Source organism: Aquila chrysaetos, chromosome 1 (assembly GCF_900496995.4).
Source record: "Aquila chrysaetos chrysaetos chromosome 1, bAquChr1.4, whole genome shotgun sequence".
Taxonomy (NCBI): domain Eukaryota; kingdom Metazoa; phylum Chordata; class Aves; order Accipitriformes; family Accipitridae; genus Aquila; species Aquila chrysaetos.
Window position 1 is genome coordinate 59,654,928 of NC_044004.1, and position 17,908 is coordinate 59,672,835.

At 59.2% G+C, this 17,908-nt stretch overlaps 1 protein-coding gene across 4 annotated transcripts; it reads right to left on the reverse strand.

The window, feature by feature from the left end:
- Window positions 1–960: 960 nt before the first annotated feature.
- PITX2 (paired like homeodomain 2) lies at window positions 961–15,749 on the reverse strand. Of its 4 annotated transcripts, XM_030027314.2 has the most exons (6): window positions 15,636–15,749; window positions 13,140–13,195; window positions 12,788–12,925; window positions 5,226–5,489; window positions 4,115–4,320; window positions 961–2,271 (listed from the first exon to the last, which is right to left on the reverse strand). In XM_030027314.2, exons 2-6 carry the CDS (start codon window positions 13,183–13,185, stop codon window positions 1,708–1,710), a joined length of 1,218 nt encoding a protein of 405 aa, XP_029883174.1. In that variant the 5' UTR covers window positions 13,186–13,195; window positions 15,636–15,749; the 3' UTR covers window positions 961–1,707. The 4 variants fall into 4 exon arrangements, with proteins under 4 accessions (XP_029883174.1, XP_029883183.1, XP_029883190.1 ...); XM_030027323.2 differs by lacking the exon at window positions 12,788–12,925; XM_030027330.2 differs by lacking the exon at window positions 5,226–5,489.
- Between the last annotated feature and the right edge of the window lie 2,159 nt (window positions 15,750–17,908).

Below are 17,908 nucleotides of genomic sequence, written 5' to 3' on the forward strand. Positions count from 1 at the left end.
CTCCCTGGAGTCCCCTGCGCACCTCGCCGGTTTACGCGCCTGCGGAATTTCTTCGTATATCGATATTCCCGCCGGGTCCTGCCCTCCCTCCCCCTCCTCCGCCAGCCCCTCCTTGCCCTCCCGGGGTGTAAACCGATGGGAGGGCCGAGCAGCAATTCATCTTGATTTGCTTCAATTGTCCGGCGACGGCAAAGTTATAATCCTGTATAATTTCACGAACAAGCAGGTTGAGAATGAATGGGTCGATATTATTTAAAACAAAACACACGAGAGCACGACCTTTCCCTTCAACGACGTGTTGCAGCACGAAGTCGCAGGAAACTCGGGGCTAACCTCTCAACCCCCGCGCTCCGCGGGGTTGCGGTTATTTGGGCTGCTCTTTGTTTCTCTTCATGTCTGAAAGGGGGATTTGGAAATAGAAATGTAATATTACATGAAGGATCTGCCCGCTGAAGGGAGAAGGTGAGCGCAAGGGGCGGCAAAGGGGAGAGATTATTTTGAACAGGAGCAGTTTGTTTGCAAATTGGCTTTTCTTTTCCTTTTTTTTTTTTTTTTTTCCCTTCCCACCCCCTCTTCTTTAATGTAATAAAAGCTTCCTTCACAGCGGGAGAAATTTATGCTCGAGATACAGCAACTTTGTGGCTGGTAATTCTCGAGGCCAACGATGTCAAATAATCCATTTTCTCGGGGCTGCACGGGGGAATAAAGGGATCCTGCTGCACGGAAGGCAGCATACCCAAGCCCGGCGTTTCTCTAGCATGCAATGTTAGCGCGAGGGAATTCTTTTTTTTTTTTTTTTTTTTTTACGCGAAACAAATGCCAGCATTTATTTGTATTGCAATAAAAAGTACTGCCCTGTGTTTCCAGAGAACAAGATCCAGTGTCAACGATCAGTCAATCACTGCAGACCAGTTACCGCTGCGCAGCTTGGCTCAGTAAATAAAAATCCAGACAAAACTGTATGCTGTATATTTTACTCCCATGAAATAAAACACATTTTTTTCATGTTTGCTGAAAAGTAAAACAATAATATTGTACGAAATGTTATACACAGGGCATGTTTTACATTGCAATATCAGAAACATCATTGCATCCACCAGAGGTACTATTCTAAAACTGATATTCACACAATGTTTTTTTTTTAATAATTATATGTTAGAAACATACAGTGTCGCATTTAGTATATACATTCCCTTGCTCGCAAGCGAAAAAATCCTAATCGCTTCTGTGTAACATGCTTTATTTTAAAGCCTAACCTTTTAAAAACACTGTTGAGATATTACTAACAACTGCTTTTATAAAATTAATTTGACATTTCGATATATATACATCCTTTCAGTCATTTTTATGTTAACAATGCTAAACTTAAAAAATAACAAGCTTATAGTAACATTAAAATGTCATATCATATCCAGTCAAACATTTGTCCATATATATATATATATATATGTCCTTGTAACTGTTGAAATACTCTTAGTGAAAGAAAGATCTCAGAATCTGTAGGAGGTCCTTTGAAAACAAAGGAACTATCTTATTTCAGTGGTTTCCTCTTTTTTTCCTCTCTCTCTTTTCCTCTCTCTCTCTCTGTCTCTGTCTGATTTTTCCTCCTTTCTCTTTCTCTCTAGTGCCCATTACTTTCTAGTGTAATTCTCAGTCTCTGCGGGAAATGGGGAGGGATTCCCATGCAGTGTTTCCTACTTGGGTGTCTCACACGGGTCTGTCCACCGCGTACTGGCAAGCGCTCAGGTTGGAAGCGGGATTCTGCACACTGGCATAGCCAAAACTGGAGTGCTGCTTGGCTTTAAGTCTCAGACTCGCCAAGCTGGAGTTACATGTGTCCCTATAAACATACGGAGGTGTTGGAGGAGCATAAGGACAGGCTGGCGTTGGCACTGCAGAATTCAGGGAGGGATTGCTCAAGTTGTTCAAGTTATTCAGGCTGTTGAGGCTGGAGCCGGGGACCCCGGTGACTGCCGAGGGTACCATGCTTGAAGACATACTCATGGAGGAGATGGAGTTTGGAGGGGAGAACATGCTCTGAGAAGACAGAGGGTTGACATTCATGGAGTTGAAGAAAGGAAAGCTTTTGGTGGAGAGGGAGGCGGAGGTCAGGCCCTTGGCTGCCCAGTTGTTGTACGAGTAGCCGGGGTACATGTCATCGTAGGGCTGCATGAGGCCGTTAAACTGTGGACCGAAGCCGTTTTTGCAAAGCTCGGCTTGCTGGTTCCTTTCTCTCTTTCTCCATTTGGCTCTGCGATTCTTGAACCAAACCTTGGAAACAGGGGGAGAGGGAGGGAGATGCGAGACGCGAGTTAGTCAGGAACCACCACCACCACTGCAGCCCTTCGCAAGCTCTCGGGGCAACAGCCGACCCTGTCCCTATATACATACACACACACACACACATATATATATATATATATATAAAAACGTGTACGTACGTACACATACGCATACATAGGTTTTCCTCCTCGCCTAGGGAGCCCCGCGCTGGGCCGGGGCAGCGACATGCTGCCGGGGCCGCCGAGCATCCCCCGGGCCCCGGGGCCGCTGGGGTTTAGCAAGGCAGATCCGTGGCTGTGCCATTCCCCACACACACACCCCCCGCACCCCCCGGCATAATTCGCGATGCTCTAATTCGCGCCAGAGGCCAACGCTTCCTTCTTCTCTCTTGGGTTTTTTTTTTTTTTTTTTTCCTCCTTTCTCTCTCTTCCCCCCCCTCCTTTCTTGGCTTATTCCGCACTGGAGCCATCCAGGGGAAATACAAAAGTGCAAAAGCGAGGGCAAAACGCCTGGAAACCCGCGGAATTTTAAGGCGATGTTTCCTATTACGGGGAAGGAGGGGGAAGCCAGCAACTAATAAATCCTTGCTTCAGTTTGTTAAAGCTACAAGTTCCTCCTGCGCGAAAGCTTCCAGAGCTGAAAACCACTTTCTAAACAAACTTGTTCGACTGCTCTTTGCCGGAAAAAAAAAAGAAGAAAAAGAAGAAGATGAAAAAAAATCGCCATTTAACAACGTGCTAAATGAGATCTAAGGGACCCTTCCTGCAGACAATGGGGAAAACGTGCCCTTTCCCAATCCACATCTAGGTGTCTGACCCGTCGGGCAGCCGCCAGCAGCAGCCTTACCGTGTGTATTGGAGCCGCCGCGGGGTGTTTGCAGGACCCCCCCCCCGGCCGAGCCGGGCAGGGGCCACCCGGGCACCACGGGGACGGGCCCCGTCCGGCGGCACCGCGCCGCCCGAAAGCAAACCCCCCCCCCCCCCCACACACACACACCCTTCCCCGCAAAAGCCCCGCCGCGACCTACACCGCTTCGTCCCCCAGCGAGGCACCGGGCCCCCCCGGGCCCCGCTCCCCGCCGCGGGGCTGCCCCGGCCCCGCACACCGCCGGCCCGGGGCGGCAAGCCGGTCCCGCTCGCTGCTGCCTCCCGTTCTCACTGGCTCGCGTTCCTCAAGCGACGGCGGGGAGAGGATTTATGTGGGATTTCCGAAAATCTGGGGGTTCGGCCCGTTTGGGGGCTTTTTTTTGGTGTGTTTTTTTTTGTTTTGTTTTTGTTCCCCCCCCCCCCCCCCCCAGCGCGGCGTTTGCACGCGAGCAGGATCCGGCCTCGGTATCTCTGCAGCGCCGTGATGGTCCCATAAATCTCGGAGGGGGAAAGGGCGGAGAGAGACGCTCGTCGAATTGTGAAACCAAAAGAAAGAGAAAATGCAAGGAAGGGCACGTCGGGAGTGCCTCGGAGTGAAGTAAAAGCCCTTGTGTATTTTACATCTTTTTCTCATTAGAGGCAGCGCAGGTTGCAGCCTGTTCCAAGTTGCTTTCTTGGCTAATGTTTTCATTAGCGTTTCGATCAAAAGGAGCAGGACGCATTGCACGGTGAGGGCGAAACGTGCAGCAAACCATATTCCGGAGAGAGAGAGAGAGATCCCAATCTGTCTCGCTTTGACAGAAATGTCCTGCTCTGCCCTGCTTTTGTGCAAAGGCTCTGAAGTTTGCATACGAACCGAAATCGAAAGCAGCTGCAAACATTTCAGCCCTCCTCCCCTTCCCACCCCCCACCCCCCTACCTCCGACCCCCGCTGCTCGGAGCCGGGGTGTCGTGTCGGGACTTACCCTAACCCTGGCCTCGGTGAGGTTGGTCCAGACGGCGATCTCCTCCCGGGTGGACATGTCCGGGTAGCGATTCCGCTGGAAGGTGGCCTCCAGCTCCTGCAGCTGCTGGCTGGTGAAGTGAGTCCGCTGCCGCCGCTGCCTCTTCTTCTTGGAGGGGTCCTCGGGCCCCGCATCCTCGTTCTTGCTCTGCTGGCTCTTATCTTTCTCTGTAAGGGGCGGGGGGGGGCGGGGGGGGAACAAAAAACAACAAGGCGGAAAACGAGGGCTCCTCAGCCTCCGAAGCCTCCTCTCCAGCGGCTGAGGAAGGGCTTGTCCCCAGCGCCGCCGGATCCCGCAGACTGCCCCGAAGGCGGCTCGGCGGCGTAATGATTAACCCGCGCCGGCCTCCCGCCGCCGCGGCCCCTCCGCGCCCCGCGGGCACCCACGGGCGGCTCCTCCCGCGGGAACGGCCACCGCCGGGGCAGCGGGACCGAGCCGCCTCTCCGCCTGTCTGTATGCAGGTTTCTCGCCTATCCGTATCCGGATTCTTCTCCCACCTGTATACATGTAATCCCTCTTACTTGTCTATCTGTGCCCGTATTACCCGCCTGCCTGTACGGTGCTATTCCTGTGCCTGTACACGTATTATTCGCCCATCTGTATCCACATCACTGGCCTATCTATATCCGTATGATTTCTCCCTTTATACCTGTATGATTTGTTCCTCTGTACCCATATTACTTGTCCCTCTATACCCATATTACTCGTCCGTCTATACCCTCGTTACTCGTCGATCCGTATCGACATTATTCGCCGACCTGTATCCATATTATTCGCCCACCTGTATCCATATTATTCGCCCACCGGTGTACACGCTGTTCGCCTATTCTTACACATGTCATTATCTTCCTATACGCCGGCACACAGACACCGCACGAGGAAAAAAAAAAAAAAAACCACCAACAAAACCACGAAACGTGTCTCGGCTCGGCTGCGGGGCGCTCCCGGGGCAGAGGGGCGGCGGCGGCGCAGGACGGGCCGCGGGGCCGCCGGACCGAGGCCGGGGCCGGGGCCGGGCAGGGCAGCGGGGCGCCCGGCGGGCGGGGGGTCCCTGCCGCTCGCCCCTTCTTACCTGCGGCCTCGGGGCTGGAGGTGTCGGAGATGGTGTGCACCTCCAGCCGGTGCTTGGCGGACTCCAGGGAGGAGCGCGCCTGCCCCGGCGCCAGCGCCGTCGCCATGGCCAGCGCGGGCTGGTGGTGGTGGCAAGATGATGATGAAGAGGAGGAGGAGGAAGGTGAGGAGGAGCACAGCTTATTCCCGGCTCCCAGGCGCTCCAGGCTTAACGGGTCCTTCATGCAGTTCATCGGCAAAAGGACGCCAAAGTCTACGTGCGCGCCTGGGGGGTCGATAGGAGAAGGTGTGCGTGTGTCTGTAGGTGTCGGTACGTGTAGGAGGGTCGGCGCGGCGGCCCCTCCGCGGGCGCGGAGCAGCCCCGCGGCTCCGGGGTGTCAGGGCTGCTGGGCGGGGAGCCGCGTCGGGGCGGGCGGCGCTCGGCTAGCGCCCGGGCGGCACGGCGAGCCCAGAAGCCCCCGCCGCCCGGGGGGGCGCGGCGGCGGCGGCGGCGACGGGCGCGCGATCCGGTCCTGCAAGCCTCCCGTCACGGCCACGGCTGCTCCCCCCTCCCGGCCCCCGCCCGCCGCGGGCTCCCTCTGCGGGGCGGCGAGGCGCGCTCGCTCCTCTGCTCTCCTCTCCGCTCCCCCGCCTCATCCGCCGCTTCCCTCCCCGCCCCGCACATCATCTCTCCGCTTCCCTCTTGGCCTGACATCTTAAACCGGCGGCGGCCTTCCCCGCGCCGGCACGTCACCCGCCCCGCCCCGCCCCGCCCCCGCCCCGCCCCTCCGCCGCCCGCCGCGCCCCGCCCCCGGCCGCGCCCCGCCCCGCGCCCCGCCCCGCTCCGCCCCGCGCAGCCCTGCGCGTCCCCGGCCGCGCTCTCCCGGCGGCGGGCGCACCCGCCCCCCCCAGAACCTCGCGTTTTCCGCCCGGTTTGCCCCGCGGGTGGTACCCGCGCCCGGAGAGCCCGGCCTCCGCCGGCCGGCCCGCGGGGCGCCCCGTCGGGGCGGCTCCGGGCACGCCCTCTCGGCTCGGCGCCCCTCCGCGCTCGCGGGCCCGCGGGGTGGGGGCCCGGGAGGGTCGGCACTGAGGGAGGCGCGGCAGCGAGCGTGGAGAAAGCGAGGAAGCCCCGGCGCCGACCCCCTCGTCGTGGAGGGGGCGGAAAAGAAACGGGCGGGGGTCGCGGCCGGTTAGACGGCGGATCTTCGGCTGGTGACGGCCGTAGTAGCAGTAACAGCTACAGCACGGACAGCTAAGCGCGAACGGCAGCAATCGCCTCCCCTCTGCGGCACGGCTACGGCAAGCTTCACATAACGCCCGCAGGAGTAAAGGAGGAGCGGGCGCGCATCCCGGCCCCCGGGCGCTCGTAACCCCCGCGCTCGCCGGCTGTCTTGTCTCCCCCGGCCTGAGCCGACGGCGGAGAAAACGGGGGGGGGAAAACCCCTCTCGCCGGCACTGCCGTCCCCTCCTCGCAGCCGGCTTCCCAACAGCGAGCCCCCACGGCGGCTTTCCCTCCCCGGTTTTACACCTTACTCGCGCCCTTACCCGCCGGGATCCGTCGTCCCCCCTCTCGACGGGGACCCGCAGGGACCGTCCAGCTGCCCGGCGCGGCGCCCAGCGCAGCCCCCGGACCCGCGGCCACCAAAGCCCTCTGCGGAGCCTGGCCGAGCCCCGCACCGGGCCGGGCACCGGCACGCAAACATCTCACGCGCGGCCTCCCCACCAACCCCCCCTCCGAGGTTTGGGGGGGGGGAGGCAGGATTTGACCCCTCGCTCCCGGGCAGCGGCGGAGGAGTGACGGGCTGCGCTGTCCCCCGGTCCCCGCTCACGGGCCCGCTTACAGCGCGGGGGGCGAAGATCCTGTGGACCCGCGTCTCGCAGGAGGAAGGAGAAGCGGGGCTGTTTGGTCTAACGCGGGGGCAGCTTGCCCTCCCGTGTTGGTCAGGACCTCCCGAGGCAGAAAAGCCTGTCCCCGAGCCCTGACCCCGGGGAGCTGCGGCCCTGGGAGGGATGGGGAGGCCCGGGGAGCCCAGGCGCGGAAAATGCAGGTCGCGCCTCCACCGTCCATTCCTCTGCACGGGCACGGGCATCGAAAAGTTACCGAAAGCTTCCCCTTGATGTGGCCCTCCACACCCACATCCCAGCGCCCAAACTTTTCTGTATCCCGTTCCTTCCCCCCCCCGCAAGGGTCCTTCTCAGTCGCGATGCTCGTTCGAGGTACGTATCATCCCCCGCAATCTTACTTATCGCTAAATTATACATATTACTTTCGCAGCCTGTTAGTAAAGAAGGTTAAATTAATTTACATTCTGCTCATTATCTGGTGTTTAAATGACGTGTTTTTATCCCTGAGATTTGGCAAAGAATCTCTTTCCTCAGACCCCACAGCGTTTCGACGGAGACAATGCTCTTACATTTGTAGTGGATTTTAATCTGATAAGACTCTAATTTGCTTAAGTCTTTTAAATAGGGGGTTTAAAATGATTCTAGCCGTTTTCTTATTGAATTTCCTCTAATTCCCCCAAGATCATAAAGTATATGTGTAAAGTAAATATTTCCTCCCTTTGCACCGGCAGCAGATGACCTATAACTAAGTCAATATGAATCCAGCTCCATTCTGCACAATTTGTTTACCAATCATATCCCCTTTTCTTCTTAACCTCTCGCTACCTCCGTGGTCCTGCACCCAGAAATCCGCACACCCCCCCCCCCCGCCTTTCCCCACGACGGGACCGCGCCAAGACCACGGGCGCAGTGCTGCCCCGGCCTCGCTGCCAGGGGCACTGGGAGGGAGCGCTGCCCTTCTCCAGCCCCCACGTCGGGGTTGTAACCAGCCTGCAAAGCCCTGGGCGGGGGGGGAGCCGGAGGGAGAGGGGATACGGTGGTACCCCCCTCCTTTTTTTTTTTTTTTTTTGACTGGAGAAATGGAACCCTCTCGCAGATGAACCCTTTCCCCCTCCCCCCACTTCCTTTTCTTTTTTTTTGCATTCATGTATCTTTAGTTAGTTTGGGGAAATGCTGGCTTCTTCCGCCGCGACTCGAAACGAAAAGTCCCTCCCGGCTGCGCGGCGCAGAGCGCTATTTACGCGCTTTACGCGCTTGCAGGGCGCAGCGCCGGTGCCCGCCGGTGCCCGCCCCGCAGCGAGAGGGCCCTCTCTGTCCCGGGACACTCGGCGGGGGCAGGCGGGTCCCGGCCCGCTCCCCCCAGGGAAGGGGGAGAGGAGGAGCAGGGGCCGGCCACCGCGCCGCCCTCCCACACCTTCCCCAGGGCCAGCCCCGCGTCCCCCAGCCCCAGCCGGGACAGACCCTCTGGCCGTCCCCGCGTCCCCAAAAGCGGGGCACAGCACCGGCCCGGGCCCCGGCAGCCCAAAGAGAGAAGGTGCCGGCATTTCCTTACATGCCTTTGACGAAAACTCCCCCACCCTGGGCAGGAGGGGAGCTACCACGCAACATTAGTTGTCATGGTGACCATAAATCACGTAAATCCAAAAATACCCACCTATAATCTGAGATGAAGCTTTTATTTCCCGAGTGAAATAATATTTTAAAAGCTGTCAGCCAACCGAAAAACAACCTAATTGTAGTCGCCCAAGTAATATATTAGCAGTAAAGGTTTCAATTAAAATGTCAAAAGTGTTTTTAAATTTTTTTTTCCTTTTTTTTTTTTTTCTCTGCTCGAAACTCCTATCCCCTTTCGGGTTCGGGTCCTTGCCGCGAAGCCGCCCCAGCCGCCTCACCCGCCTACCGACCGTCCGCGCCTGCTACGCGGGGCTGTCACCCCTCCCCACCAAAAACCCCTATTTGGGGAAATTCCTCCCTTCCCCTTTCGCCCGGTGCTGCAGGGCTTGCCAGGGACGTGCCCCGGGGGGCTGGAGGGCATCCGCCGGCTGCGAAAAACGGGGAACTGGGGCTGCTCCCCACCCCGCTCCACCTTCTGCATTTCCTTTTCAATTTTGTATTCCCCACCGCCCCCCCCCCCCCCCCCCCCCCGAGAGTGTTTTTCGACCTCCCGCTCCCGCCGGCGGTGCTGGCGGCCCGGGATCCCCGGTGCCGGCCCCGGTGCGGGAGGCGGGCGGGCCGGGAGCGGGGCCGGGAGCTGAGCGCCTCGGCTGGAGGGTGCCGGGGGGGGGGGTGGCCAGACCTACCGAGGGTATTTATTTTCCCACTTTTCCTTTATCTCCTAACGGGATCGTTGTTTCTAGGCGTAATACTCTCCTAAATGGATAAATTGGTTCTCATGTAGAGTCTCCAGCCAGTCCTGTTGTCTTTTACCTTTGGCTTGTTGTCTTTCGCCTATCTCGGATTACCGGGTATTCTCCTCGATGAAGAGCCATTAATTACCCGTTCAGTCAATATTAGGAAGACTACAGAGCTTTTTACATAGGATTAAGAAGACATCAGATTGTTCCGTTAGTATATTCCTCCTCACGAATAAGCTTTCGTTATACATTTCGTTTTCCCTGGAGTGAGGCTAACAACCGCTGCATATATTATTCTCAGGCGACGACGAAGGGAGGGGGAAATTATATATCCGAAGCGCAATAAATAACTTTTAATTTGCGCTCAGCGGGGGCTGCGGGAAGGGGCGCGCAGCTTCCCCGGCGCCGCGCAGGGGCTGCGCACCGGCGGAGTGCCTCCGCACCGGCGGAGTGAGTGCCTCCGCCCCGGCCACGGGAGACCCCGGCTCCACCGCTCGGGTCACAACGCCGGGGACAAATTTGGCCACGTTATGTTGCGGGGAGGGTGCCGCTCCGGCTCCGCCTCGGCCGCCCCCCCCGTCCACCCCTCCCGCGGGGGCGGAGGCTGCGCGCCCACCTCGTCCCGGGGCTCAAAAAAGGCACGGGGGACCTTTGCTTTGCACGCTGCCCTGTCTTCAGCTGATCCGGACGGAAAGCTGAATCAGCGTTGGGGTTTTTTTGGTTTTGTTTTTGAAAAAGAGATGTTAAGTTACGGAATATTTGGACCAAAGAATAATTTTTTTTTTAAAGAGTTGAAACAATCAATTTGTGATGCTGAATGATGATATAAGGCGGAACGTAATTTCAATGTCTTATGTTGGAGGCTGCTGTTTCAGCAATACCCAGATTATCGATTACAGGAAAGGATTCCTTCAGTAGAATTCACAGAGCTAACAAATTGTATAGATCACATATATATATATACACGTGCATACACAGAAATAGTTTAAGCATCCTCCCGCCCTGCATAAAAATTATTCGAATAAACCCACCAGCAACCATTTATGCGTGCTGTGGGGCTGTCGAAGCGTGTGCTGAAGTTTTCCTGATTTTGTGGGACTGGTCCCCCAGCAGCGATTTTCCCGTCTCTCTGGGCAAACACGAGACCCGCCGGGCTGCCTTTGACACTCTAGGCTGCAATAATATTTTCATACTTTCCCAGTTAGCCTTTCCCCGGCGTGGCCACGGACCCGTATCTTCTGGAACATCCCTCCCTCCCCGCGCTCCCTTCCCCGCGGGAATCCAGCGCGCCCGTGTCGTTTGGGAGGGTCTCCTATTGAATTTCGTTTCCTCCTTTCACAAGAGCATCGATTTGACCAAACGTTCGCATTTTTTTACCATTATTACCACTGCTGCTAGTTAGCGATTATCCTCCTTGCGCCCACCGATGGTGCCTAACTCCCGAAATTACCTGACCGCCCTCGTAATTTCCGAAACCGAACTCTGACGGGGACGGGGGGGGGGGGGTGTCCCAAATAACCCCGGCTCCACTTCCCCGCCTCCCACCCCGCCCGCCCCAAGGACCAGACTTTTGGTGAGGTAAATCCCATAAAGCATGAAGTCCTGACGGTCAGGCAAGACACAAATCAACGAGCACCGCGCGATTAAAAGCAAATCAAAGCCAAGACCCAACAAAACCCGCCCGAAACACGAGAAAACACCCGTGATTTCTACGATTTGCAGCGAGTCGCCCGAGCAGCTCGGGGCGTCTCAGGACTTGCCATTATCCGTCGGCCAGAGACACGGGCTGGGGCCGCACACAGGGATATACCCGCACATCTGCAGGGGTACACCCGCACATCTGCAGGGATATACCCGCATCCGCGGTCGTTCCGCGCTCCCCTTCCCTCTAACCGGCAAGGTTTTAATGGTCAGGCAACCCCGCGCTGCTTCTTGGGCTCAGACTTCTATTTTAATTAATGGCATTAAAGGTGTTTAGATAGCAATTTCCCCTGCAGCCCGACGAGTGAAAAACAGACCGGCTGATACGGTAACGAGGCAGGAAATTTTGCGTGTACTACAATAATCCGGGTTCATAATTGATGGTTAAGAAAATAACCATTTGTTTCTCGGCAGAGGAAGTAAAAGTTACCATGTCAGGGAGCATATGTGGATATTACTTTTATAAATACTTAGTCGAATAAAGCTGACTTGGAAGGGCTCATAAATTTATTATATCAGAAAGGTCCCCACTTTCCCATTAGATCGCGCTAAGGGCTTTGATTAAGACCACCTGTTCGTCGGGAGGAAAAGGCAGGGGAGGGTAAAAGGGCCTTTCTTATTTGCAAACCATATATAAAGCAATGTCACCCTTCCTTTCCACATTATTTAACACTTATTACTGGCCGAGGGAAAAAGTGCCAGACCCTAGTAAAGCCTATTTGTGCCCAATTTAATATCATGTATGTTTCCGGGATTAAAAATTATCGGCTGGTAATACCTTCGCGTTTGGAATTACCCCGGCTTTCGCTCGCTAACCTTCCTTTAGCCTAAGCGTTTCTTCTTCTAGGGGTTTTGATGTCCAGCTAGCAAATCCCGCTTAAAGTCTCCGGGGGAGGGTGGACTCGGGAAGGGGCCGTGGCTCCTCCTGAAATCCCTGGATGTTATTCGAGAAATAGCGAGCTGTTTGGCCAAACAGGGTTAATACCGTATTCTTACAAGGAAGTGTTTAACCACGAGACCAGGAATACGTGCATTATTAATTCACTCTAGTTTCCTGTATTATTAATTCAGGTTAATATATTTTATTTAAACAAAATTACGTTTATCTTGGATTAAACAGTCTCTCGAAATACAGAGCGCTTGTTTTCTTCTTTGTAATGTGTTTGCATTGCTGTTTTTCTTTACCGCCCCTCGGGCTCACCTACCAGACCCCCAGAAACGGGCAGGGGAAGAGCAGGCAGGAGCTCGCCCTGCCTGCAGACGGGGCGCCGCGGGGGTGCCCGCCTCTGGGGGCAGGAGAGGGCTGGCAGCTCGTTTACGGCCGGGGGAGGGTCAAAAAATAGAAAATAAAAATAAACACCAGGGCGACGCTGCGGGTAGCTGAAAGGCGCGCTGAGAGCGATGCTTTTGGGGGGGGGGGGGGAGGGCGGGACTCGCGCTGGCGGCGGGTGACGGTGCGCGCCTGCAGCCGCGGAGGTGCCCACGCACCCTGCTTCCCATCTCGCCGCGGCCGCGCATCTTCCGAGCCGCGCAAGTGGCGCCCGGGCGCAACGGCGCGCCGCGCTGCGCCGCCGGCGGACGGCAGAGGGCGCCCTGGCGCCGCCCAGGAGGGCCCGGCGCGGAGCTCCCGCCCGCCGCCCCGGCAGCGCGGCCCGCGGAGGGGCGCGGAGGGGCCGCCGCTTACCGTTGGCGCTGGGGGGCGGCCGCCCGAAGAGCTTGCTGCCGGCGGGCTCCTTGCGGCCCTCCGGCGCCTCGCTGAGCTCCCCCTTTTTGACGTCCGCCTCCTTGGAGAAAAGACACTCGACGGCGGCGGGCTGCACCCCTGGGGACGGGGACACGGGGTGGGGGACACGGGACGGACACGACACGGGGGAGAGGTGGTCAGCGCTCGCCGCTGCGCAACCCTCCGCGGAGGCGGCGCCGCCGCTTCCCGGGGGCGGCTCCGCCTGGCTCCGCACCCGCGCACCGCACCGCCCCGCACCGCCCGGCAGCGGGGCCGCTGTGGCTCCGGCCCGGAGGGAGATGGTTGCTCTTACCTAGCTGAACACAGGCGGAGACAAGTTTGCGGCAGTTGGACTCCATTACCCGTTATCTGCAAAAGATGAAGGCGTCGGAGTTTTAAAACAATTATTTGGGGAGCGAAAAATAAATGCAAACCCCCCCCCCCAAAACCAGCCGCCCGGCAGCCACGTCGCGGCGGTGCTGGCGGCACCCCCACATTTCCCCAGCGATGTCCGCGCAGTGCCCCCTCTCCCCGCCTCAACCTCGGGTCCCACCCGAGCCGCTCCACGGCTTAGGTGCAAACGCCCGTGGCGGCTTCCCCTTCCCAGCCCGTCGGACCGCTCGGCCTCCCTCCACCCCTCGTTATCTGGGGACGTGGAGGAGGGTCCCCGAACCTCGCGGCCGTGCTCTGCCCCGGGACAGCCCGACCCCGGTGCCAGGGGGTGCCGTGGGGCAGCGGGTACCGGCAGCCGGGCCCCCTGCGCGGCGGGCGATGCGCGGCCGCGGCTGCGCCCGCCGAGGCCCCGCTCCCCGGCCGCGCCTCCGCGCTCCCCGGCCGCCGCCGGCGCCTCCCCCGGTCTGAGAGGTCGGGCGGTAAAATCACAGGATTAGTGCCTGATTGAGATGTCTGTTCGTGAGATATTACAAAATTCATTATCACAGCTCTCTACTAACTCGATATGAAGTAACACAGATGGGATTTTATTAGCCCAGGCTTCAAATGTTTACTTATGATAATTTCGGGGGAAATTTGCATGTCACCATCATTTCAGTAATCTTTCTTCTTCTTCTTCTTCGCCTCTTTTTTAATGTCTGAACCGGGCTCTTTATTAGCTGCTGCTTAGAAATGCGGCAGGCTGGAGCCGAGGCACGTTTGGGATGAGCAGCGCCAGCCGCGGCGCCCGCCGTGCGGGGCCCCGCCGGCCCGGGCCCCGCCGCCCTCCGCCGAGCGGGCAGGGTGGGACCAGGGGGAAAAGGGGAGGAAAGGGAATTTAAAAAAAAAAAAAAAAGGGAAGGAAGGAAAAGAAGGGGGGAAAGGGGAAGGTGCGGTTATCGGGACTCCTCTCTGGGTCTCGTTGTGACACGGCGGTTTCTATTCAAAGCCCAAGGACTCCAGGGCGAAACTCCGCTCCCTCCAGCAGCCGGGCCTAGCACGCCAGCTGCGCCTAAATTAATCGGGAAGGCGATTAAGAGAACCTCAATTCTTCGCCGGTGGTCCTTAAATCGGGATAGGTCTCCATCAAGGTTAGTCCCGCACGACAAACCCAGCTGCCCTCCCCCGCCGCCTGCCTCGGAGGCTGATTTATCTCACGAGTGGAGACACACGGCTCCCCCCACGCACCCCGCCGCCACCGAGGGGAAGTTTTTCCTCTCTCCTGAACCGCCGGTCTCCTCGGAGTAAAGTGCCTTTCCCGGACAGATTATTCCTCCTTCCTCGCTCTCAGCTGCCCGTACTGCTCCTTCCCTTTCTCCTCTCCGTACCCTCTTCTAATTTTTGTTGCAAACCACATCGCAGCGCGGGGCCAAGGTGAGCGAGAAGCGTTTTCCTATTGTCTCCGGCCCGGCGACTCAAACGAAAGCAACTCCACTTGCTTTTCCATTTCCTTTTCTCCCAGCACTCCTCCGCTCGCAATTAAATATCTCGGCCCCTCCGTGCACCCACGGCCACAGCAAACGCACCAGCCGGGAGAGCTTTCCCTTTCTCCGCGGCTTGCCGGGCCCGCTCCGCAGCAACCTGCTGGGAGCTCGCCGGCTACAGCAACTGCAGGGCTCGGGCAAAAAAGCGGTGTCACACGGGATTTTTTTTGTTCTTTTTTTTTTCCTTATTGGTATCTATCGCTGTTCTTTCGGGGAGAAAAAAAAAAAACCAAACCAAAAAAACCCCCAAACACACACAACGCCCCCCAAACCAGAGTCCCCTGGCAGATACCTCAGCAACGCCCGAAATACCGAGGTCCGTGATTTCGGCGGGAGGCTTTTTGTCAAGAGGCCCGCTGCCGGTGGCTCTCAAACGAAAGGGGGGCTCCGTGCGGGGCCTACTCCGCCGCGGTGCCCGCAGGGGGGGCCGGGCCCCGCCGCTCCCCCCGCGGGTGGTGCCGGGGGGTCCCGCCCGCGGAGCCCGCAGCCGGCGGCGGCAGACCCGCCCGCACGATTTGCCGGCGCCCCGAGCCCGGCCCGGCGCCGCCGCTGCCGCCGTCTCCGTCCCCTGCCCGGCTGCGCGGCTCCGCTGCGGGAAGGCGCTGCCTGCGCGGCCGCTCCGCGGGGCCGGTTCCCCGGCGGCCGCCCCGCCGCGGGAGCCCGGGGCCGGCACGGCGGGGAAACGGCGAGGGGGCGGCCGTGGCTCCCCTCGCCGCCAGCCCCGGGGGACGGGCCGCTGCCGCCCGGGAGGACGTCGGCAACTCCAGCCCGCAGCACCCTGCCCGGCCGGCCCGCGGCCCCGCCGCCCGTCCCGGGGTGCAGAGAGCCGGGGCCGGCCGGGTCCCCAGCCCCGCGCCCGCCCCGCCGACGCCCCCCGAGACTCCCCCACTCACCGGGGCCGGCTGCGCTGTCCGCCCCCGCTGCTGGCGCTGCTGGTGCCGGTGCTGCCGGGGGCGGCGGGGCCGCGCCGGGCTCCTGCGCTGGCTGCGGGGCCGCGGAGCCGCCGCCGCCGCCGCTGGCTCCCTCCTTCCCCGGCCCTCCCGCGCCCCCGCCCCGCCCCGCCCGCCTCCCCGGGCCCTGACGTCACGCAGGCTCCGCCGAACGCGCCCCGCCGCCGCCGCCGCCGCTGCCGCCGCCGGGCCGGGGCGGGCGGCTCCGCGGGGCTGCGCGGCGCTCCGCGGGCACGGGCGCAGGCGGCGGCGGCGGCAGCCCCGGCCGCGGAGGGGGCAGGGGGAAGGAGAAAAGGCGGCGGAGGCGGCGCGGCGGCGGGCTAGGTAGCCGGAGGAGAACCGAGGTGAGCGAGGGGGGCCGCGGCCCCTCCGCGCCCGCGCAGGGCGCGCCCCGCTCCGCCCGGCTGGGGAGGGGGGCACAAGGAACTGTGGCCAAAGTTGGCCGGGCCGGCGGCTGTACTTGCACCAGGTGTGAAGAGGGACGGCCCACCCGTTGTGAGAGGTCTCGGTTCCCTTTTTTAACCCACCTTTTTGTAAATTTATTTTTTTTCCACTTTTTCTATATATATTTTTTTAAATTCCGGGGGTTCTTGTTCGTGCCCGTAGCGCTAGCGCAGGGCCGGGGTAGCCGAAATCCTGCCGCTCATCTCTGTTACTCGCCCTGCCTCGCTTACGGGCGACGGCGAGAAAACACTACGGGCAGACTCTCTCCCCCTTTTCGCCAAACGACACCGAGCTGGCGCCAGGGGGGAATTTATTTTCGATTTTGTGATGTTTTTCCTCGTTTAAGAAAATAACGAAGTCGGATATCTCTATTGAGACCAAACTAAAGCGATGGCTTTTTCTCGCAGCATTTCCGCGGCTTTGTTTATAGAGGGACGACGCGAAAATAAAATAGGCGCTTTCTTAACGCGGGGGCCGCACCTGATCTATTTGTGGCTATTTTTAAATTATTTCAGCCTGGAGTGAATTTTAGTTATTTATAGGCGTGGGCAGGGGGCTAGGCAATTGTTGCCGGAGGCGGAAAGCGAACCCTCGGAAGCGGCCAAGTTTTCAGCGGGTCGTTTTGTCGGCGGCTGCTGGGGAAGCCCAGACTGTTCAGCAGCTCCGCCGCGTCCCGGCGTGCACAGAAAAACCCTTCGAGTGCGGCGCGGCAGCAGTTGCCACGCCAAGCGGGGAGGGCTGCTTCTTCTCGCAAGGAGAGAAATCGTGTGGGAGTTTTTCTAGGGAGAAATAAATGAATTAAGCGTGTCCTTGGCTACCTGCGTTTCTGTCCTTGGGAGCGCTCCGCCAGGTGAAATCCCGTTTTCCCGCGCATCCGAAGGAGGAGCGGGAGCGAGGGGCACTCCCCGCTCCCACCTCGCACTTGCGTGTCCCCGGGAAAGGAGAACTGCTTGCGCCGGTGCGCACCTTCCCCACGCCCCCCAGCCCCGCTGTGTTTTGGACAGGGAAGACAAGGCAGGGCAGGCTGCGGCGCCCGCGTTGGCAGCGGGGCCGCGCCGGGCGGCAGCGGGCTCCGGCCGCCCCGGAGCCGGAGCGGCTGAAGTGAGCAGCTGGTGGGAAATGCAAATGGCTCCTGGAGAAGCATAAGATACAGGGTGATTTTCATTCCCTCCTCGAGTGTGTGGAAGGAGCTGGACATACGTTTCACGCTCCTAATCCTTCTTTTACATTTTTAGTCATACTCCTATTAAACAACTAATTAATGCCCAGAATCGCCAGGGAATACATTAGACATGCTGCCGTGGAAGAGGGGTTCCAGGGTGTCTGGAAACTACGGAGCCGACTTAATAGGCGGATTTCAAATTTTTTTCACCCCCCCCTTCTGTCAAAGCAATAAATGTAATAATAGATTTCAGGGCGAGCAAAGGCCGCGGCGGCTGTATTTATAGTCTGGCTCCCCCCTCCCGCCAGCGCAGTGACAACAGCTTTAAAACCCCCGACGAGCCTAAGGAGCCTTTCCTCGGCGGGCTGAAGCGGGGAGCGGCGGCGGGCTCCGGCCGGCGCCCGGCACCCGCGGCCCGGCTGGGACGTGAATAGCCGGGCGGGCAGCCCTGCCTGCCGGACCCCCCGGCGGGCACGCCGGCTTGCTGAACGGCTTGGAAAGAGGGCCGGGGTTATTCCTCGCCCCGACAGGCGGAAAAGCTGTTTTCATAAACGCCTATCGCGACTATCCGTTTGCAGGCACCTGGCGCGGCCGGCGGTGCCCCCGACGG